The 23,178-nt window shown below is 36.1% G+C and overlaps 5 protein-coding genes across 5 annotated transcripts; all 5 read right to left on the reverse strand.

Moving 5' to 3' along the window:
* Nucleotides 1-5,115: 5,115 nt before the first annotated feature.
* Nucleotides 5,116-6,483, reverse strand: LOC115228745 (vesicular acetylcholine transporter unc-17-like). The gene has a single exon (XM_029799256.1). It carries the CDS (start codon nucleotides 6,481-6,483, stop codon nucleotides 5,116-5,118), a length of 1,368 nt encoding a protein of 455 aa, XP_029655116.1.
* A 6,312-nt stretch (nucleotides 6,484-12,795) lies between these two features.
* Nucleotides 12,796-13,374, reverse strand: LOC115228746 (tigger transposable element-derived protein 6-like). The gene has a single exon (XM_029799257.1). The coding sequence runs from the start codon at nucleotides 13,372-13,374 to the stop codon at nucleotides 12,796-12,798; it is 579 nt and encodes a 192-aa protein (XP_029655117.1).
* Nucleotides 13,375-13,438: 64 nt separating this feature from the next.
* LOC115228747 (tigger transposable element-derived protein 6-like) lies at nucleotides 13,439-13,831 on the reverse strand. The gene has a single exon (XM_029799258.1). The coding sequence runs from the start codon at nucleotides 13,829-13,831 to the stop codon at nucleotides 13,439-13,441; it is 393 nt and encodes a 130-aa protein (XP_029655118.1).
* Nucleotides 13,832-18,755: 4,924 nt separating this feature from the next.
* LOC115228750 (serine/threonine-protein kinase NIM1-like) lies at nucleotides 18,756-20,001 on the reverse strand. The gene is made up of 3 exons (XM_029799261.1): nucleotides 19,963-20,001; nucleotides 19,667-19,813; nucleotides 18,756-19,415 (listed from the first exon to the last, which is right to left on the reverse strand). The coding sequence occupies exons 1-3, from the start codon at nucleotides 19,999-20,001 to the stop codon at nucleotides 18,756-18,758; spliced, it is 846 nt and encodes a 281-aa protein (XP_029655121.1).
* A 2,592-nt stretch (nucleotides 20,002-22,593) lies between these two features.
* Nucleotides 22,594-22,880, reverse strand: LOC115228751 (WW domain-binding protein 4-like). Its single transcript, XM_029799262.1, has 2 exons — nucleotides 22,821-22,880; nucleotides 22,594-22,779 (listed from the first exon to the last, which is right to left on the reverse strand). The coding sequence occupies exons 1-2, from the start codon at nucleotides 22,878-22,880 to the stop codon at nucleotides 22,594-22,596; spliced, it is 246 nt and encodes an 81-aa protein (XP_029655122.1).
* Nucleotides 22,881-23,178: the final 298 nt, after the last annotated feature.

Below are 23,178 nucleotides of genomic sequence, written 5' to 3' on the forward strand. Positions count from 1 at the left end.
GGAGATTAGACGGGCTTCTCGTTCGACATGTTGTGTGATTCGTGCGGGATCTTCCACTTGGTAGGGGTTATGATTCATTTGGCATTAGTTCGGTTGTTGTGTCCAGTTTTGAGTCGAGTGTTGACCAAATTGTGGAGAATATTGTCGAGGCTGTTAATCAACTGGGCAATAAGATTCCTGGCGGGCGCGGAAATATCAAAATTGTGGGTGTTAAGTTGGGAAAGTCACCGTTTTTGCCGTTTTACATTGATGCCACTGATTTTGATGGTTCTGTTGACAAGAAGGGTGGTGAACGAGTTGAGTTGGCAGTTGGGGAGTTGTCCACCTTGTCTGACGGGTTGCTCGCAGTCTATTCTAACGGGGATGTCGAAATTGTTTGATTATTTTATCTTGAATATTTTTGTTTTTACCAAAAACTGAATATTTGTTAGTTAGTTGGCTACCCCAGCTTTTTTAGCATGTACGAAGACGGCTGCAATCAGGTAGCGAGAAGCAGAGATTGGGCGCTGCTAGAGATCTCCATAGGCGGTGAAAGGTGAGGCGATCCAGGACAGGAAAAGTGGTCTTTTTGGGTGAAGGAGTGGTTTGTTTCAAAAATGAGTGAATGATGTTTCAAGCGAAGTTGTGCAAGTTGGACACAGATTGCTTTGAATGGTGTACTGGTGGCGGGGGGAATCAAGAAGTTTGTTATTTTAGAGCATCCTGATAGCACGAAATGAGATGTAATTATGAATTAGTTTCTTCCCAGTTTTCCCATTGTTCGTTAAGAGAGACATTTTCATTGATTGGCCAGAGTAGTGATAATATGTCTTTTGTTTTCTGAAATAGAGATTTTGTGGCATGGATTAGATAGTTCTTGTATTTCATGGAGAAATTGGAGTCCTCTCATCACCAAATGGTCTTCGACCGGAAGGATAAAAAATTCCCAATAAAGATGATTGATGAGAGTAGCCAGTTTTGGATTCTTTGGAGAAAAAAATTGTTTATAATATATTTTAAGTCATGAATTTTTTTATTGAAATTGCTTTTATCGTGGTAAATGTTGACACCATTCGTGCCTGCTGTTCGGTCTGTGTATGATCATGTCTACGAGCCCAACACAGACACGTTCTTTATGATGGACGCTCTCGAGAGTGAACTCCCTCTCATCACAAAACTAAAGTGATGCAAATACTCATAGGCAGACCATTCGTTTGCTTAGAGGTCGGGACTGGGAGTGGCTCAATAATAACTTCACTGGGGAAATACCTGGGGGGTCTCTCCAGTTATGTGTAAAATACATGGCTATAACATAGTTGTTGTGACATTAACCCAATGGCCTGTTCTCTCGCCTCTAAAACGTCGAATTATAACAAAGTGGCAGTCGACTGCGTTCGTGCTGACTTGGTAGTATTCTATTTATTAGTAGCTCTCCTGTTTTTCTGGGAATCCTTCTCTTTCTTCCGTGGATTTGATCATTTTCAATCCGCCTTACGTGGAAACCGACGATCTGGAAAAAGTACTCAGCTAGTCTTATTGCAGCCTGATGTCCCGGGAATCGAGTTTTCATATGCTGGGGGGCCTCATGGAAGGACAGTAATCGACCGAATATTGCCAATGGTGGACCAATGTCTGTCGGAGCATGGCTTGTTTTATTTGCTGACTATTTCATATAACAATAATGGTGTTCTTGTGTGGTAATGTTCAGATCAAGTTCGCCTGATTATGAAGACATTCGGCTTTGGTTCTCAAATTGTTCGGTCGGCCTATGTTTCGGGGGAGAGACTGACAGTCACCAAATATTACAGAAATAATGTTTTTAACAGATAACTTTTCTCCATTTGTACTATCAATTTGGTCAGGGGTTGGCAAAAGCTGGCTCATGTGGCTCTTTAAGTAGGCTCTTTTAATTTTGTTGTTTTTATGCCTATTTATTTGTTTTTATGTATGATTTTTGTAGGTTTAACTCATCTCAAGTGTTCTGTCTGATGAGTTTGCTGTGAGTGTTGGAGTACGCCCCTCCTGGGTTTGATTTTAAAGGAAGCAACTTTCCAGGTTGAGGGTCTGACTCTTCGGCAAGACACAGTCACATATTTTCCCGGATCAACAAATTTAGCGTAGCTTTATGTGGTCTATCGAGTCAGTTGGATAGATTAATTCAATTGATTTGGAAACCTTCGAGGGACACCTAATGTTTACAGAAAAATGACTATTAGAACCTCTACTCCGGTGATATCCTCGTCCAGGACAGTGCACTTTTCCTGGATCAACTTTTCCCTGAAGAAATTCCTCATCTTATAGAAGTGTTGCAATCCGACTACCTTCAGGTGCAGACTTGCGTGGGCTCGTGAGAAGATTACCGAAGGAAAAAGAGGTCGCTTGCGAGGTGGATCGAAGGTCACAGGATTAATTAGTTCGGTTAATGGCATTTTCTCAATGGCCAAAGTAGAAGTCCACTAGATTAGGTTAAGTTATCTTCTGCGGCAAACCCTTGTTCGGCTGCAAACCACGCCGAAAAGATCAAAATACAAAAATATTCTTCGCTCGCAGACCGCTACCGCGTTACGGCAATCGCCCTGGAGACCGCTGGAGTTGCAGGAAAGGAGACTGACTCGTTCCTCAAAGAGGTCGGGAAGTCCATCGGGAGGAGGCTCAAGGACTCGAGAGAGGGCCTCTGGTTCCGCCAGCGCATCGGCCTGGCCATTGTTCGGGGCAACGCACACTGCGTCCTCGCCGCTGGAACTTAACGATTTTCGGTGTTAGTTGTTTTTGTAAATAAAAAAAAAATTGCGTAATAAAAAAAAAAAAAAAGTTATCCAATTCGGTTGTGTTTGACTCTTGAAAATCTCATAAGCCAGTAAAATGGAAATCTCAAGCTTTGATAAAATAATCTTTAAGCAAATATTTTCAGGAAAGTAATCCGTCCCATAACATTTCCAAACCTCTAAATTATTTTGATTAATAAGGCATTCCAGAAAGATTTTATTTTTTATTCCCAATTTGTTGTTTCATTATTTTAGTATAGCAGTTGTCATAATTTTAGTCTTACTGAAAGTTAGAAACCAGAGACGGCGTTCTCTTCTAAGAATTTCAGAATCAACTCCATGATTGATGTTCGTGGCTTCAATTTTCATTTCAGCATTCGATACAGTATCTAATTTAGACATGATCATAAATATTGAATAAGATGGGAGATAATAAGCAACCTTGTGTTACGTTTTTACCAATTTTGAACCAGTCGGTATCTCCATACACTGTTTTAACAGTAGCTTTTTGATGCTTATAAAAAGATTTGATAAACAATATCAGATGGACATCAAATCCAAATTCTTTTAAAGCAAACCACAGCTTGTTGTGTATAAGGAATCAAAACCTTTCCGATAGTCAATGAAACACACGTATGCACTCTTTTGGGATTCGTGAGTTTTCTTTATGATCTAATCGGACATTTGCTATATGGTCAAGTGTACCTTGTCCCTTTCTGAATCAACTTTGACGTAAAACATTTCGGCATTTGGCATTAGACGATGTTGTATTATCCTAAAATTATTTTGCTGACGTGAGGCATTCAGGCTACTGTACGATAGTTTGAGTAGTCCTGTTATTGTCTTTTTTCAGTATTGAAATAAATATAAATCTTTTCCACTCTGCCTAAATTCAAATTTCCCAAATTTACAAGATATTTTACATTCTTATAAACTAAGTCAATATTTGGAAAAAAAGATCTTTATTATTTAAAAGAAACTAATTTAATAATTAATTACCTAACTAAATCCAGAGCCTTCAAAGTAAGCAGAGGATGGCCTTCCACGCACCTCCTTCTTTTCTTCCTCCTCTTCTCTGGCACTGTAGACCTTCGAAAAGGTGCAATCAAGCAAGGAATTTCAGGAAAGGACTGGATCGGCGAGCATCAAACGAGACACTCTTCAGAATCCTCTTACGAACATTTGACTGCATATAAGCCTGTAGAGACTTATCTACACCAACCTGTCTTAAATATTCCTTGTGGTATTTAATGACCAGTCCATCCCATATCATCACACACGGAATGACATGGACTTTACACTAGTATCAGCCCTAGCTCGTTTTCAAGGAGGTCATACTTCTTTGGAAGAAGATAATCAAACTATAAATAAAATTTATTTTAAAAATCTTCTTTTTTATATAAGGGAATACAGATAGATTCAAATTGAATGTTTAAATATTTATAGGTTTCGGGATTTTTGAAAGAAAAGGCAGCTGCATCGTTCGTTTTAAATCCTCTATGTGATAAAGTAAGCACTTAGAACTTATTGCCATTTAAAATCAACGCAGCTGAGTTCAAAATGGAACAATTGGACTTGACATGTAAAGAATTATGGGGATCAAAGTTTATTTGTCTTTCAGATAAACTTGAAACCTTGGAAAAGAAAACTTATTCGGTAAAATCAAGAGTGATATCTGTAGATTTGATTTTCAAAACTTTGAGTTTTTTTATTCTTTTGTGGCCAAAATAAATATTTGCGATTATCAAGTTTGATTGAGTGCGTGACTGACACTATTTAAGGTTAAGTGGCGCTGACCAATGACAATGGTCATGCCTAAATGGGTCTTTTTACACTTAGATGTATTTAGACGTGCAATGAAAACACTTCAGACCATCGGAGTCACCATCTTAAGGAATGTTTATTTTGTATAATTCTAGTGTGAACAAAACACGGAACTCATTTACACAAATGATGTACATGCTGATGGATTGACGAGGGAGTACTTGGAGAATTCAAACTTACTGTCTGTTTCTGTAATTTATAATAGTGCTGAAATATTCTGTCCCATTAACGTCTCTCCAGATAATTTGGCTCTACTGTCTAAAATTTTTTAATAGTTTTTAGATCCGAGGATCCTGTCTTCGCTCAATTAGTTCGCCAAGGAAAGAAATTTTAACTTGATTTCCTTTTTTGATTTTTTGGGTTTTAAAATTTTATTTGTTTGGGCGTATTAAAATTTATATTGTGTGATAAGAGCTTGATAAATTATCAAATTTTGACTTTAAATTTTAATAGTTCATTGTATTTACTAAATTTTTTTTTATAATCGAGTATTTTTGCCGCTTGGTCGTAACAGTACAACATTTATTATAGTTAGAATATTAGATTGTTAAAAGTCCTCGGCCTGTTCAAAATCAGCTCTGGCGATTTCGAGCTTGTCGTTTTCTAGGGTGTTATAGTTATGTGTCGGGGACAGAAAATAAAGGACTGGAGCGTAAATAACGTTGGATAGAAAAATTAGGACATTGAGCCACATAAACCCAATCGAGCCCATTACCAGGCCTGCCACGACTGGGCCAAGAGCGTATGCAATTGAATACGAAATGTCGGCAATGGCATAAACACAGCCGTACAAGCCAGAATATTTCAAATCGACGATTTGGCCCAGAAGTGGCAAAATAGCAGTGTCGACCAGAGCAATACCAAAGCACAGGGACATCAGAGGGAACATCAGGGACGCGTAAACAGTCGAGAATGGAACTATGAGACACGAAACCCCCTCTATGATGAGGCCAACCATCGCAATCAGCCAATTCTTGTCGGGATATTGCTCGTTCAATTTGTAGGCAACATACACCCCGAACACGTGAGGGAAAAACGTGGGGAGCCACACCAACCCGATCTCATATTCGGAGGTGCTCATTATTTTGTCCATCCAAGTGGATATCGTTGGTTCGAGAAACGCCAGAGATACGTTGGCCAATACAAGACAGAAAGCGCAGATGGCGATGTTTTTGTCGAGGAAGAGACGGTAAATGGGGGTGTACTGGAAAGACTCGATTCTGCGCCGTCTCGACACCAGGGACGTTCTGACGAAGGGGTAGAGCAGGAGAGCGTCGACAAGGGCGATTAGAGAGAGCGTGAGGAAGGGGAGTTCCTTCCCGGCGAGTCCATACATGAATCCTCCGAAAGGTGGGGCAACGAGGGACCCGAAGGATATGCATGCAATGGCCAACCCCATTGCTCTCGACCGTTCGACTTGATTTTGATAGTTTTCTGCAATCATTGCCAGCGAAGCAGTGTCGGCAAAGGCGGATCCCACTCCTTGGAGAGACCGAGCCAGAAATAGAATTCCATACGATTCTCCAAACGCAAAAATTGTGGTGGAAATAAAAATGACGACCAGACCGAACATGAGAGGCAGGTTGTAGCCAATTCGGTCCAGCAATGTCCCCGACAAAGGATTGACAAGTAACTGCACAATGGCCTTGGAGGCAAACAGAACGCCGATCTTGAGACTCGTCCCGGAGACTATTTCACTACTCGTAGAATTGACAGTCGCGTTGTCGAACTTTTGGATGTAGTTTGGAACGATAGGAATCACGACCATGTAAAGCATGTTATCCAGAAATAGAGACATGCAGACGATCGTCAAGACCAAATACTTTTGTTTGTCTTCATTTCCGTAGAAATTAGACACTTGTTTCTTCAATGAGTTTACGTTCTTGGAGAAGAGGCTCTTTACTCTTTCGAGCATATCCAATAGAAATACGCATCAAATTAAACTAATACTTAATTAATACGTCCAACTATTGATTTCGGTTGGCAATAAATTAATTATCACACATCTCCCAATCCGTCCTGAGTCCCACCGGTTTCACAAATTCACGTGTTCTTGAAAAGAATCAAGGTGACAGTCAAATGTGAACTCAAAGTAGAATTTCCACATGGTGTGGGGAAATAAATTTGATTGAAGAATTATTTAATGTCAATGGTTGAAGATTTGGTGAAGAATTGAATTTTCATTGATAATTGCCTACTCAATTAAGCTAATTACCCCGATTCCGTCACCTAAACGTCAGATTGTTAATTCATCGCTTCACTTTAGGCTGACTATTTTGACTTTGTGCAGTCATTTCTTGATATTTCTGAATATTGTTTATATAAATATTTTCTTGTTCACAATTAAAAAATACGTGATTTAATGGTTATTCTTGTGGCCTCATGTTCTGTTCCGATGACTGCCACAACCATCGAGGGTTTGTCGACGATGCAAACTTGGTAGAATTCCATACACAGATCACACTTGCAAAGGCCAGATTACAAAATGCGGAAATCACAGTTCATTTCTCCCACTCCAGCAAGCTCCTATCGGATATGCTCTCCATTTCCGAAATGCTCAAATTCTGTAAAACCGGAAACCTTTTAAAGCTGAGAAATAGAATAGTACTACTATCCCATATTCCTTAGTCCTACATACAGGCCTCCGTCAACACAAATAAAGAGACTCCTTATTTGTGTAAAGAGTGCAACACAACATTGCAAATTAACCATGTGATCCCAATTGACAGCACATTAAATGTGAATGATCTTAATTCCATTTTGGTCGAGGGGCTCTCCGACAAGACAGAGGAGGCTAGGCGACTGGTTTCCAAATATTATAAGGATGTACGAGCCCCCATTATTTTGAATTAGAAGGGTGTGCTGGTGACGCCCATGTTCTGTCTATATTTGGTTGAGAATATGACATATTCTATGTGCTATGCCAGAGAGATTGACGAAGACGAGGACTATTTTGGTTGTCATGTTAAATCAGATGGGCAGTCTCAATTCGTCGATCGCTGCACGAGAAATCTTCAGTTTCCAGGAATTTCCCGGCTTTCAAGAAGGGGAATTGTCTTCTCAGGTCTTCCGCCCGTGAAATGTCTCCACATTTGAACATTCCAATCAATCCCCGGTCACAGAAAACTATTCGTGGGGACTTTGAATACTGGCATTATTTGTGTGGTGCTGAAAATGACCGTGGGTGGGGGTGTGCTTATAGATCTCTCCAAACGATTATTTCCTGGTACATTTTGCAGGGATATTCGGGCCCAAGTGAAGTCCCCAGTATTCGGGAGATTCAAATTGTTTTATTTTGTGGTTAGGATCTAGTCATTGGTCGAGATTGGTGACAAGTCTTCTAAATTTGTGGGACAAGAAGAATGGATAGGGTCAACAGAGGTCGGCTTATGTTTGAATTACTACTTTGATGTTTGTATATCAAAATTTCTTGTTATAGATTGATTATAGAATCCTGCACGTACCAAACGGAAATGGACTCAAAACAATCCTCAAATCTTTATATCAGCATTTTAGTCAAGTCGGGAGTCCGGTAATGATAGGTTGGTTGCCTTCTAACCCACAGGCGGAGGCCAACTTGCTTATAACATTATCGGCGTAGATTCGGCCAAAGGAATGTTCCTTGTTGTTGATCCGCACTGCACCTCCTCGACGCATGTTGACTATTGTTAACCAAATTGGTTTAGAAGGATTCCTGTTCGTGGAAGGGAACTGAATTTTTTAAAAAATCTGCTTTTTACAATCTTTGTTTACCCTTAACAAATATATGTTTTTAATTGTTTGTCGTTTTCATTTAAATATTTAGAGTCAAATTATAAAGTTAATAAGCTAAAAAAATAAATCGTAAGGTTAAATTTTTTGTAAACTATGTAAACTATGCTTAACGACAGTAAAGTGCTCGAAAAAGCATTTTGTTAACCTCCACAGGATATCAAAGAAACATAAGACTTTCGTTGGTAAGGATTTTTCGATAATATATAGATCGTTTGACTACATTTAGCCAACAAAAATTAGATGAATCTGAAATTGGAAACTGGAATTTGAGGGTGACTAAGGCTTTTCTGAAATGTGACATTCCGCTAAATAAATTATCAATGCCTTTATTTGTTGATCTCTTCGAAAGTAACAAAATTTCCCTTCCTTCGCAATCACAAACAAGGAATTGTGCAAAATACAGTATAACCTCCATTTGGGGCAGACCTCTGGCTTGGGGAACCTCTATTTTTGGGGAAACCTCTATTTTTGGGGTAGTTTGAAAAGTTAATTTTTATGCGAATTTCCAAATTTAGAAATTACCGGAACCTCTAAGTGGGGCACAGGATTTTTAATTTATATACATATTTGCTATTAAAATTAAAATTAATTATATAAAATTCATTTGGAAGCCTCGTGTAATTTTTGTATTCTTGTTGTTATGGCTCGTAAGCTTAGTCTTGAGTTAAAGATCAAAATTGCCAAGGAATTAAGTGAAAATAAACATCTTACTGAACGAGATATTGTAGATAGTACAAAATTAGTAAAGGTTTTTTTATTATGTAAGTTTTTAGGCGCTGTGTCACGTATTAAAAAAAATTATCTCAATTTTTTTAATACTGGGGCTGTTCAAACAGATTTTCCCAGAAATATTCAACGCTCTCCTCATACTTTATCCCAAAAATTGGATAAAATTGTTTTTGAGGCTTTCACCACCAAGACAAGGGAAGAATTTATTCTGTGTCCGGTCCTCTTTTAAAAAATATTGCTTCCAAAGTAGCAAGGATGTTGAATTATTCGGCGTTCAAAGGGTCCAATGGCTGGTTGGAAAATTTAAGAAAAGACATATGTTGTCATTTAAGACAATTAGTGGAGAGAAAAACTCTTCCGACGTTTCTTCGCTTGATATGTTTTTTCCAAGTATGATGAATACGTAAAAGAATATGGTCTTCAAAATTTTTTAATTGCGACGAAACTGGGTTATATATTAAAAGGATACCTTCAAAATCATTTGTAAGTTCGGATGAAGATTGTTTCGGAATTAAAAGGAGTAAAGAAAAATTCACTATTCTTTTGTCGGTCAGTGCTTGTGGCGAAAATTGAAGCCATTGTTAGTAGGAAAATATAAATCCCCACGTTGTATGAAAAACTTTAACCCTGAAGAACATGGAGTTTCATATTCATCATCTAAAAACAGTTGGATGACATCAGAAATATTTATTACATGGCTCACCATTACAAATGAACAAATGATTACGCAAAAGAGAAAAATTGTTTTGTTACTTGATAACGCAAGCTGTCACAAATATATCCATCTTTCCAACATTGAATTGTTTTTTCTCCCAAAAAATACAACCTCATTAATTCAACCGTTAGACATGGGTATTATTAAATCTTTCAAGTCCAATTATCTTAACGCTTTATTGGATTTTACTCTTTATTTTGAGGACGTTGAGTTACAAATTGTTAATTTAAAAAAAATAAATCTTCGTCATGTCATAATAATTGTTGGAAAAACATGGCAAATTTAAATCCTGAAACAATAACGAATTGTTGGGAAACAATTAATAACTGTCGGCAACAGATTCCTAGTTCAAATTTTTTAGTTAACAGTGAGAAAGAAAATTTGGACACGATAATTGCAGACGTAATTGCTGAAAATGAAGAAGAAAATAATGATGAGTCAATATATGACCAAACTGAATGCAACTGTTCAAACTTGGACACGATAACAGCAATGAATAACCTTGAGAGAATATTCACCGTTTGTTTCCCGATGCGTTAAAAGACTATTACAATTTCAGAAAAATATTGGGCATACATATGAAGAAATCTGCAACAGGAAACAAAATAACATTATTTTCGTGTATAATAGAATAAAAATTTTTTTCTACTTGAAAAATACTCTAATTATCAATAAAATTAGTGGAAAACATGTTTAAATGTTCTTAAAAATACTTTATTTATTTATAAATTAATGAAAAATATGCTAAAACTATTAAAATTTTTATAAAAATAAAGAAAATTTCAGACCTCCATTTTTGGGGAAACCTCTATTTTTGGGGCAATTTTTCAAAATTGATGCCCCAAATGGAGGTTATACTGTATATTGCAAATGAATACATAGGATCTTTTAGGGACAAATTCAAGTATTCCATGAAAGTTTATTTTCTAGAAAACAAAAAATTTTTACAATAACCGATGAAACTCAAATTCGAAACAAACGTTATGTCGCCGTTTTGATGGGATCAATAAAACTCCCTACAATTACTTATTTGGTCTCATTCAAGCCAATCGAATCCGCGCCAACAAAAAATATTATAGCACAGATCGTTGATGATTCTATTCGAAACCTTATGGTTGAACGGGATAATTTTATGCTTTTCATTTCCGATGCTGCACGGTATATGACATCCGGTATAGTTTTAATTAATTGATGATTTAGCCGGGAAAATTTTAAAAAATTTATATCCCAATCTTTTTCATGTTAATTGCGTCACCCATATTTTGCATAATTGTTCAATGGAGGTCAGAAAATCTTATCCAGAAGTTGATGATGTGATAGCTAGCGTGCAAGCTTCTGTCAGGAAGAACCACAACCGAAAATTGTTGTTTTATGAAATTGGAATTCCTCCGAAAGTTGTGTTGACAAGATGGGGCACCTGGTTAAAGGCTGCATCTTTTTATTCAAGAAATTTAATCTCAGTGATTAAAATTTTTGATTTGATTGAGGACGAAGGAATACTAGTGACTGCCACCAAAAATGCATTGAAAAGTGAAAAACTAGTAAAAAGCTCATGTGCAATTTCGCATAACTATTCACATATTCCAGGTTTTTCATATAGTAATTAATTTCATAAAGAAAATATTACAACTTGAAAGTAACGAATGTACAATAGAATTTGCATATTCGACGTTAAGTACACTTGACTTCGGGAAGGATGAAGCAGGGATCAAAAAATATTTAGAGAAGAGAATTTTAGAGAGCGATATGACTAAAATTATTAATATGGATAATAAAAATATCTCTCCGGAAGATTATTCGTTACTTCAAAACTGTCAACCATCCTCGGCATCTATCGAACGATGCTTTTCGCAATTTAGGAGTTTTATAAGGTCAAACAGAAACTTTGCTACACAAAATTTGGAAAATTATGTTATGTCCATTTTCAATAAATAGTCTTTGAAGTATTTTATTGTTTCTTATTTATACTTTACAGGTTTAACCTGAGAATAAATAAAGTTAAATTTTTTTAATTTTAAGGTTAAAAATTTTGGTTTATAGGTTAATAAAGTTAACTTTTTAAGGTTAAATTTTTCAATTTTTAAGGTTAAAAAAATGTTGGCCCTACTTATGATAGTCATATGTGTTTATCCCAACAAGTTGAAAATGTACAACTAGCTGCATAAAGAAACTGAACATCTTAAATGTGTTCCTCCGAAAATGCAAACAATGGATCAGCTTCCCCACACGCCAATCAATCTACCGCCAATACTTCGAACCCTCCATTAGTTATGTTTGTGGGGCGTGGGAGGGTTTGTCAGTGAAAAAAACCCTCAACAAATTTCGGAAAACACTACAAGGACCGAATGAACATCTATCCATCGCCTCATTTAAAGAAATCTTGGGAAGGAACCATAAGCCTACAGGCCCTAAAACTCCACCACCGCGCCCTCATAGATATTGTTGTCGGGACTAGGGAGCAGCACCAGGCAAAGATGAGGACCATCCTCAGAGAAGTCGGGATCACCTGATTAATTAGTTCTATGTTTTGGACGGTGATCTTGGTTTTAATAATAATTTGTTGTTGCGTCTACAGCCAATGATGACCAGGACATACTTTAGGAGATTGAGGCATAAGACGTTTACTGAGAAGGATTCAGATACAGTAGACTATTCATTTAACGAAAATGAAAATTGAGCATTAGTTAAATGAATTTAACGAAAAAAATTGTTTAATTAAAAATGTGTCATGTAATCGGTAATTTTAGGTTCCTTCTTTTTAATTTTTGCCAATATATTTCTCAAATTTGTAATTAGGTGAATATGTTCACCAGATTCTTGCAAAAAATATTTTTAATATTTTCCAAATATTTAAGTGCATCTGCATAACCAATGGGATTGTCATTTGTGCTATCTATTTCTTCATGCTCATTTTCTTCCTCACATTGTATTGTATCAAGATACGCGTTTTCTTCGCAGACGACAGGTGCACAGACAGGAAACTCAATCATAATTTCACTTTTATTATCTTTAATTGTAAGGTGATTTAAATTTAATACCTTTTTCGTCAGTGGATTCTTCAAGTATTTTTTCATCTATCTTCGCCCAATTATTTAATGCCTTGTTAAAGCAATTTTTGATAGTGTCCACTGTGACTTCGTTCCAAGCCTCAATAATTAAAGGTAGAGCATTCACTAATTTGAATTTGGTAAGTTCATCTGTATATGACAATGTTCCTATATTTGTTCCCATACTCAAATTTCTAGTCATTCCTTTTTTATACAACGATTTAAATGAATGCACAATCCCTTGATCAATTGGTTGAATCTTAGATGTTGTCTTTGGAGGAAAAAAATACAATTCGATATTACTGAATTCGCCATCAAAATAGTGAACTGGCGCATTATCTAAAAGAAGCAAAATCTTTCTATTTTCCACACTCATTTTGGAATTTAACCGTTCAACCCAGTTTTTAAAAATTAAACTGGTCATCCAAGATTTATTGCTATTTGCATATTGAATCCCAAGATTATTCATATTAATATTTTTAAAACCATGAGGATTTTTGAATTTTCCGATTACCAACGGATGCTCTTTATCTCCTTCCATATTTGTGCATAATAACAGTGTTATTCGTTCTTTAGAAAATTTTCCTGAAGCCCTTGATTCGGAGTCAAGAACTAATGTTTTTTTGGAGTACATTTGAAAAAAGGGCAGTTTCATCGCAGTTGTAAAAATTTTTCGATCCATATTTTTTTAACATGGCTGCAAAGCGTTCATATGAATCTATAAGCAAAACGGGATCCACTAATTGTTCTTCTCCAGAAATCGTGAGTGTTTTTATTTTATACTCTTCCTTAAAGCGTGAAATCCATGGATGAGATGCTTTGAAATTTTCAATATAAAATCGTTGAGCAATTTTGAGTGCCATTTCGCGTACCATTTCATTAGTTATGGTGTGATTACAGAAACGTTTGTTCTGAATCCATGCATATAGTGGTTCATATATCTTATCAGTACAACTTTTGGTAATCTCCAAGTTTCGACCAAGTGTAAATCTCGACATATAAGCAATAGATTTTAATTATTTTTTCATTTTTATTAATTTAAATTCATTTTAATGGGATTGTCTAATTTTAAATGGGTTTTTCTATTGTTGATGCGGCTGCAATCAAGTCTAATGAGCAAATAATGCAGGAATATAACCGGTTATTGTCTCTATACAGGCTCTTCGGCGATAATATAGAAAAGTGTGTAATTTGGTGCGCAGAGAGGCGGTTGATCTCTAACACAATGAAATGCGTTCTCTGTAAAGTAAGACCTATATTCTCACAAAGAGACGCTGCCGTTTATCTAAGGCAAAAAGAAACGTGGACAACGCAATTTGGTTATGTATTCAATGCAATACTTCTCGAAGTATAAGAACGAACAGCTGGTTTTCCGGTAAGTCATCCTTAAACTAATTTTAGGAAGTCATTTACCGTTAGAGAAAATTTTGATGCTTACGTAAATTACCAAGGAAATCGCATCTCGTACGAACTAGAAATTTCGTAAAATACGATTACAGATTGGACGAACTTTTGCAGAGAACTTATTACGGTGTCTCTTGCAAATGCTCCAATTAAACTTGGGGACTCGTGGTTAATGAAGATACATTGCGTAATTCATTTAATTTTAATTTTTAGAAGAGTCGATAGTGGAAATAGACGAGTGCAAATTTTTCCACAGAAAGTACCATCGAGGTCATTGGCGACCAGGCCATTGGGTATTGGGCGGAATAGACAGGGAAACAAGAAAGTGCTTTTTTGAAGAAGTTGCAGGTTCTTTTTTCCATTTATCCTTTACAGGACAGCGGAAACACTCAATGAAGTCATTGTTCGACGCGTACTTCCCGGCACCCATATCATTACTGATGGTTGGGCAGCCTATAGTGGGATTGCGCACATTGGAGGAGGGATTTATTCACATTCTGTGATAAATCACTCCGAAAATTTTGTTCACCCTTTGGACCGCTCCATCCATACTCAAAATATTGAGAATACATGGATGCGAGCGAAGAGAAAGCTAAAAAGGTAATTTGGTAAAACTCGTAAATTTATTTTAGGAACATCGCGATCGTTATTTGAATCTTATTTGGACGAATTCACGTGGCGGACCTCGGTAGTTGATAAAGAGAAGATATTCCAAGAATTTCTGCTCCTCATAGTTAACAAATATGTTTTTTCGGCTTAATTTTTATTTTTAGAAAAAATATAAAATCCAGACAATCCGATAGACAATCCCATTAAAATTAATTTAAATTAATAAAAATGAAAAAATAATTAAAATCTATTGCTTATATGTCGAGATTTACACTTGGTCGAAACTTGAAGATTACCCAACTTTTAAATGTAATATTCTTTTTTTGTTTGTGACGCCTTGATCCATACAATTGCATTTTCTTCAACGTTGAATTGATCACTTCAATAGGCATACTAAACCGCTGAGCCAAATTTTCTTGAGTAACATCAGGATTATTTTTCTTGAAATCAATAACTTCCAGTTTTTGTTGAATTTAATAAGTTTTTCTTTTTTTCTTCATATTGTTCACCCTTACTACAAAGAAATAGCGAGGAAAAATTATTTTAAAATTTTATCAAAAATTTTAATTTTCGTTATTTAAATATTCGTTAAATATATTTAAATATTCACTAATACAAAGAAAAAAAAATTTATTTTTGAATTTATCTAAGGAAAAACGTAAAAAAATATTTTGACTTTCGTAAATGAATATTTTCGTTAAATTTTTTTTCGTTAAATGGATAGTCTACTGTAATTATTTTTTCTTGGGAATGGATCCTTTCGAGTCATTTCGCATATTTCGAATTTAAATCACGTGTTAGTTAATGCACGTTCGCGTTGCCAGTAAACAAAGTTCATGGTTTCGCTTGTGCCATGTTTTTAACTATTCTTGTCGTTAGCCCCTTCCATTCCTTCCGTCGTTTTGCCCTCTTTCCGATTTCGTCCAGATCATCTGCATTCTTCAATCGGCCTCCGATCATAGCATATTCCTTCGTAAGTATTCCCGGAAGACAGTCTCTTGGACGTCCTCTATATTTAGAGTATTCAGAATGGCCGAAAAATTCTTCCATGGCCATATTGCAAGGTGTTTCTTTCTTCATTCGTAGAATATGTCCAAACAGGCGCCAGCTGGTTTCAAGTATATTTAGACTTATAGGCCCACAGTTAGCTAACCTGTATAATTTATCATTTGATATTTTCTTCGGCCACGAATAGCCAAGGAGTTTTCTCAGTTGACCCCTGTGGAAAGAGTCAAGTTGCTCCATGTTTTTCTTTGATGTTCCCCAAGTGCCTGCGTTGTACATGAGGACAGGTTGGACAAATGCAGCATATAATCGTAGGCGCATCTTAGTCGAAATTTGGTTTTTTCTCATCCAGATAGATTGAAGTTTTTTAAGTGCAATTGTTGATAATATTTTTTGTCTGGTAATATCTTCAGAATCGCCAAGAAGAGATCCGAGATTTCGGACGTTTCGCCACTTCTCATCTATGCGAGTTGGCATACGTTCGACGGTGGTTATTTCGGTTTTCTCTTCATTGACTTTGAGTGACCATTTATCGAAAATTGTTCTTGCTTTCTCCATAATAATTTCTATTAATTTCCGATCCTCCATAATAAAATCAAGATCATCCGCGTATATGAGTTCCACAACTTGGTTGTCCATACATCCAATTTCTACTCTTAGGTCTCCCAGAGCTGCCTCCAGATAGACGATAAATAATATAGGCGATAGTGTGTCCCCTTGTGGGGTTCCAACATTTCTAGGAAATACACTCCATGTAATAAAAAACCGGATTTTCAAGTTTGCATGTTTTTACTAGTATTTTTTTAAATGTACATCAATTTTTAAATTACTTTTCAGCAATCGTTTGCTGTATTTTTTTTATTATTTTTAAAATTATAATATATATTTGAATAATTGATCTTGATAAAATCTTAGCGTGTATTAAAAAACCGGATTTTTTGTTAGTTAGCCTGTTGCTAAGCCAATTTTTAGGTATTTGAAAAAATGCTTGATAAAATCACTAAAGGAAAGATTCTAGCACTCATTCAATTAAATTGGACACAAAAGAAGATTGTTGAGGAGGCTGAATATTCCAACTTCGATTCTCAATGATTTTCTGAATAAGTTAAATAAAAAAGGGACTGTTGATTGTATACCTGTTCTGGAACACCAAAAAGCTCTCTAACTCAGATATTTGTAAATTTGTCAACATTGTGAAAGAAAATCCAAAAAAAACACTGGCCAACCTGAAAGAAGTCTTCGATTTTACAGGAAAAGTTGTCTGCAAAAAAACAATAAGCAATTATCTACATGAAAATCATTACAAAGCATGTGTGTACAAGAAAACCTTTTTATAAAAAAATAGTGAAAAACGATACGAGGTTTCAATAATATTTTCTGCAATAAGCAATGAAACGTGGAGAGAACTGTTACATAGAGTGACGAGGCTTCCTTTGAAATTTTTTAATCTAAAAAAGAAAATTTTGCTTAGAAAAAAATAAAGCCTTAATCATGCCCATTTAACGCCAAATTTGAAGTTTGGTGGTGGAAAAATTATGGTATGGAGTTGTATTTCCTATCATGGAAAGGGGAATTTGGTTATAGTAAATGAAAAAATAAATTCTGCTGTATATCTAAATCGTTTTATATTCCAACAAGATTGGTCCCTGTCATAATCACGGAGAACAAAACAATTTTTGAATGAGAAAAAAATTGAATTATTAAATTGTGGACCACAATCACAGATTTGAACCCAATTGAACATGTGGAGCTACATAAGGAAGAATTGAGTAAAAAAAGCTGCATAGTAAAAAGGTTTATGCGAAAATATCATAAAAATTTGGGACGAAATACCAATGGAATTTGTGAGAAAATTAACTGAAAGCATGCAAGAAGAAGCATTGAGCTTTATAAGGCACACGGAGGACACATTATTATTAATCATTGACTTTTTGGTACTTTTCCTTGTTGGAATAAAATTTGTTTTTTTTAGAAGCGATGGTCTCTTTTTTACGTGAGGTTTTACTTTGGACCATACATTTTCGATGGGGTAAGCATTGGCTGTACGGACCGAGACGAAGAATGTGAAAATCATTAAATTCTTCCAATCGAAGAACTTCTTCGATACCACTGTGAGCTGGTGCATTGTCCAACACCATAATAACTGGACCACCATGTTTAATCCGTGCTTGCCTCAAACAAATTTTCATCCAATTACAAGCCTGCTCTTTTTTAAAAGCTCCCCTTCGGATTTCATAGTAAATGAGTCCTAGATTTGAGATGCATCCAATTATATGTATATTCGACCCTTTTGATGCAGCCGCTAATCCCACTTAGTTTGACGTTAATCCCATTTCCAGGCCTGAAGGCACTCTGACTGCAAGAAAGATAACGATCAACTGATCTTGATATTCGGCTTCGAACAATAGTCGATAGAGTTTTCCTTAGAGAGGTGACTAGTACAACCGGTCTTAGACTTCCACAGGGTCCCCGTCGTTTGCCCGGTTTCTGGAAGGGTATTATTATTCCTGTCCCAATTGGAAGTGGGCAGTGTTGGGCAAACGCCTTGTTCAGTATCTGTGTGAAAGAGCTCGCTAGACTGTTGGGAGCGTATTTGAGTAGTTCTCCTAGGACTCCATCATATCCTGCAGCTCTGTTATTGTTCATACCTCAGAGGGTGTTATTTCGTTCAATAAGCCTCGCGGATGACCAATGAATGTGGGTGTATAAGTGTCGTCTGTTTAGAGTTGTCTCTTGAAGTGGTCGGCGATTCGTGATGCTTTATCTTCATCGTCCAAATCACGTGTAAAATTTGAATAGTTTTTTTATTAATTAAAACCCTCAGTAATTAATTCTTTAAACAGTTTTTGTAAACATGAAATTCGCGATTAAAAAAGGATAAATTAAAGTAATTAAAAATGCGGTTCACATTACTGAGCAAAACACGGTTTTCTTTTTGTTTTTTGACTGTCTCCATTTATAAATTTTAGAGGCAGAATGAGTGCTTTCCATTTGCATTCGAGCCTTTTGTTTCTGATGGAGTAGAATATTGTAAAGTCCTGCTACAGAATTCCGAGGGTCCTTGATTTTCCTCTTTTGAATGAGCGTGTTGAGATCCACTCCATATTGTTCGATAGCACTGTTAGTGAATACTTCGTCTTCCATCTGATGGAGATTGAGTTTGGAATTCAAGTTATCCGATTTGATTTCAAAATATTTGTCAATAGTCTTCTTGATTAAATCAATTCCCAGCCTTTCTTCAGGATCGTGTCTCAGTAATCCAATGACTACATCTTGACTCCAACGAGGCATGTTTTTAGGGATCACAAATGTCCCGCTAATCACCAAATGCTTCAATATTTTGTCATCAAGGTCGAAGAATGGTTTTTTCCCGTTAATCATGTAGTACAGAATTATTCCGCATGACCACAAATCAGTCTTTTTTCCGTCGTAGGCGACACGGAGGAATATTTCCGGAGCCATGTAGCATATGGTCCCGACGAATTGATCCAAATATTGGCAGGACTCTTTAAGCTGAACACTGAGCCCAAAATCTGCCAGTTTTAACACGAGTTTCTCTCCGACCTGAAACAACAAAATATTTCCTGGCTTCAGATCTAAATGGACGATATTTTTCCCATGCTAAATGTGTGTGATTACACGATTACTATATACTCGACCCCTTCGAGGATTTGCAGGAAATATTCGAGGACATCGAGATCGTTCTGGTGACTGCTTTGTTTCATTCTTCTGGAAAGCGAATCAGTGGCCAATTCCATCACCACGTACATCTTACTGATGGTCTCAAAAGCCTAAATCACGTAGAACTGACAGACTTCGTAGAATTTGATGACGTTTTCGTGGTCGAGAGACTTCATGATGTTTGCTTCTATTAGCGACTTCTCGACGGCTTCCTTTCCTGCCTTTTCCTTTACGATAACTTTAATGGCGACAGCGGCTAGGGGTTGGGTGGCCTCAGTCACCTTTGCAGAGAGAGTGAGAGCCCTGGCGGATCACACTGGATGCACCGACTCCAATCACTTTCCCAAAATTATAAAGTCCCACAGATCCCTTTCCGATCTCTAGTCGATCTGAGAAAAAGTGTTTCTGGCAGTGAAGGACAATCACTGACCTTTTCTGAGATAATAGACTTGACAAGTTGAGAGAACATGGATCATTTTCCAGTATAAATTTACCTTATATTGTGCGAATTTCGTATTTTGATTGTGTGACTAATTATGGCTTTATTCACTCATAATTAATTAGAAAAAGCAATCCAAGAACTATATTCTAATCAAACTAAGTAATGTCTTAACTCAGGTGTTCTCAACCGGGGGCAAATCGCCCTCCTAAGGGCGAAAATTTTGTACAGGAGGCGATAATTTTTTACAGGGGGGCGATAATATATTTAATAAAATATTTCCAGTATAAATTTACCTTATATTGTGCGAATTATATATTTAATAAAATATTCGAATTTAAATATAATACAAGTATTTATACATGTTAATTTTAATAATGTTTCAGATTTATTAATATTTTTTCTATAGTGTTTATCCTTAAATTTTATATTTAAAATAGCACACTGTTTTTACATTCTTGTTTGGTATCTAAGATGTCTTCTCGCTCAAATAAGAAAAGTCGTCATTATCAAAACGAATATTTAAAATATGGGTTTATTCAAGTACTGAAGATACAAAACAGCCTCATTGTCTTATTTGTCAATGTTCTTTCTCAAATGAGGTGATGAAGCCATCATGATTACAGGATCATCTAAAACGCAAGCACCCGGATAAAATGTCAAACCCGGATATCGAAGATTATATGTCCTGATTTACATCAATCTTTAAATATTGTAATTAAAACAATTAACAGAATAAAAACACGAAGCAAATGTGATCGTCTTTTTAGAAAGTTTTGTAAGGATGCTGGTGAAGATTTTATTCGACTTTTATTACACACGTAAGTAAGATGGCTTTCAAAAGGAAATGCTTTAGAAAGATTTGTTAATCTTTACGATGCAATAGTCGCATTTTTGCAGACTGAAGAAGACTTGGTTTTGGTAGAAGAGATAATTTCACGATAAAATGATATATTCTATTTGAATTGGATTTTTACAAAATTTAATGAAATTACTATTCTTCTTCAAGGAAATTTTGTCAACATGATTGATTGCAAAAGAATAATGAAAACATTTGCAAGAAAATTATTGCTTTATCAACATAATTTTTCTATAAATCAGTTGGAAACATTTCACAACTATCTGAGATAAGTAAATATTTTAGTCAAAACAATATTATGACATATTGTTAACATTTGACGGAACTAGAAGCGGATATATCTCTTAGATTCAAAGATTTGTTTGATTTGGAATTTGAAGCATGGATGATTGATCCGTTTTCATGTGTGCCAGAAGATATGAATGAAACAATCCAAGAAGAGATAATTGAATTGAAATATAATGAAGAATATATTCACAGATTTCAACAGGATGGTATCTCTAAATTTTGGAAATCAAAAGATCTACAAATGAAATTTCCAAATTTATGGAAGGAAATGAGTATGTACTATTGACATTCCCTACCACTTATTTAGTGAAAGTGGATTTAGTTTTGTCAATCATAATACACAATGTGAAAGAAATAGGCTGGAAGTATGTTATAGAGGCGATATACGCCTAAAGTTGAGCAGAATTAAAACTCGACATAGAATATTTAGTATCAAGGGTCTCACTAATAATTTTTAATAAAAATTCAATTTTTTACATGTGATTTATTATTTTATATTTTGATTTTTGAGTTATATACAAAAAACAACCAATTAAGGGACAATGCCCAAAAATTTTTAAATTGTATGTGGACAAGGGGGCGATAAAATATCTAAGGGGGCGATGAACAAAAAAAGATTGAGAATGCCTGTCCTAACTAATCCACCTCCTTAACAACCAAACCAACACAAACTCTTCTCAACACAAATATGTATTTAAATATGACTAAGTCTCCCTCTGTTTAATGTTCCTCGAATTCATGGATTTTCGAGGTTTAAACTCGACCGTCTTTCCCCCCAATTTGCGACTTTTCATCTCCGCGAAATCAACGGTAAAACGATCAGGAGGAGGAACAACGGTTTCCGCCACATCCGAGGAGCCATAGCGCGGAGTGAACACACTCTCAGTCGGAAGCTCCAAATCAACCTCTTCCCTTAATTCACGTCAGTCAACAATTCCCCACTTTTTAGGCACAACCTGCCATTCCCCATAAAACGACTTGTTCTTGTTGGAAGCTGCGGCCACGGAATCCACAAAGTCCTGTTCTTCCTTGTCCTTGTGGGCTTTCATAACACGCTCCACTTCCGCGAAATCACCACCCTCTTTTTTAACCGAGACTTCCTCATTTTTAGCCCGCCGTGGGCGCTTTTTGGGGTGGTGGTGGACAAATTTGGCCGAGGCGTCGTTGGAAGGCATGTCCGGGTAGACAATGGCGTGTTCTTCGAGAGTGAGATACACCAAGGGCACGGAAAGGGTCACCTCTGATTATGACCAACACTCACCCCCTGTGGACACATTGCGGAACCACTTCTGTCCCTTCGAGTTGATGATCTCACACCAGTTGGTCCGGGAAGCCTTTTCGATGATTTCTCGATGAATCCGCTCGTCGGTGACTTTGGGTCACGGATTTGATATACTTTTGTTTAATTCGTTGTAATACTGTTTGACTGTCGTCCCCACTCCTTTCCCTGGCTTTTGCAGAGACAGACGAGCGGACTACACGTGAATATCTAACTTCTTACGTGCTCCACTCGGAGGACGGTTAGTCTTTCGTTTAGCTTCTCTTTGTCTTCCAAAGCCTTGTTTTTTCTCAACTAAAGGGATGATTTGTATGTGAACTTGGTCGACTCGTTTCCTGACGTTTTCCTTGTGTTTTTCGCCACTTTCGTGGAATTGGACACACTTTAATGTTTAGGAGTTGTGTTTACAGCTTTGTTGTTCACAAACCAACAGCGACAGAATTCGCAGTATTTCTTCTCGTGGCTTTTCCAATAATCAGCCATGACCACAACAGACAATTTACAATAATATTTTAAAATAATCAAAATTAAGGAAAAAAACATTTTAATATAGTCAAAACGTTTTAAATATTTGTATTTTATATTTTTCAATATTTCTATATTTCAATCACAAAAATGGCTGTAAAATATTAAATATGAGTAAAAATTAAAAATGTTATAATAAAATAAAATTAATAATTATTTAAATATTTAAAAGTCATTTATTTTGTGCATGCCAAGGTAATACACCGAATGAGGAAAGGACGATTAATATACCTCTCAAAACAAATTGGTGCATTCT

The sequence above is a fragment of the Octopus sinensis genome, unplaced genomic scaffold (genome assembly GCF_006345805.1).
Source record: "Octopus sinensis unplaced genomic scaffold, ASM634580v1 Contig10964, whole genome shotgun sequence".
Taxonomy (NCBI): Eukaryota; Metazoa; Mollusca; class Cephalopoda; order Octopoda; family Octopodidae; genus Octopus; species Octopus sinensis.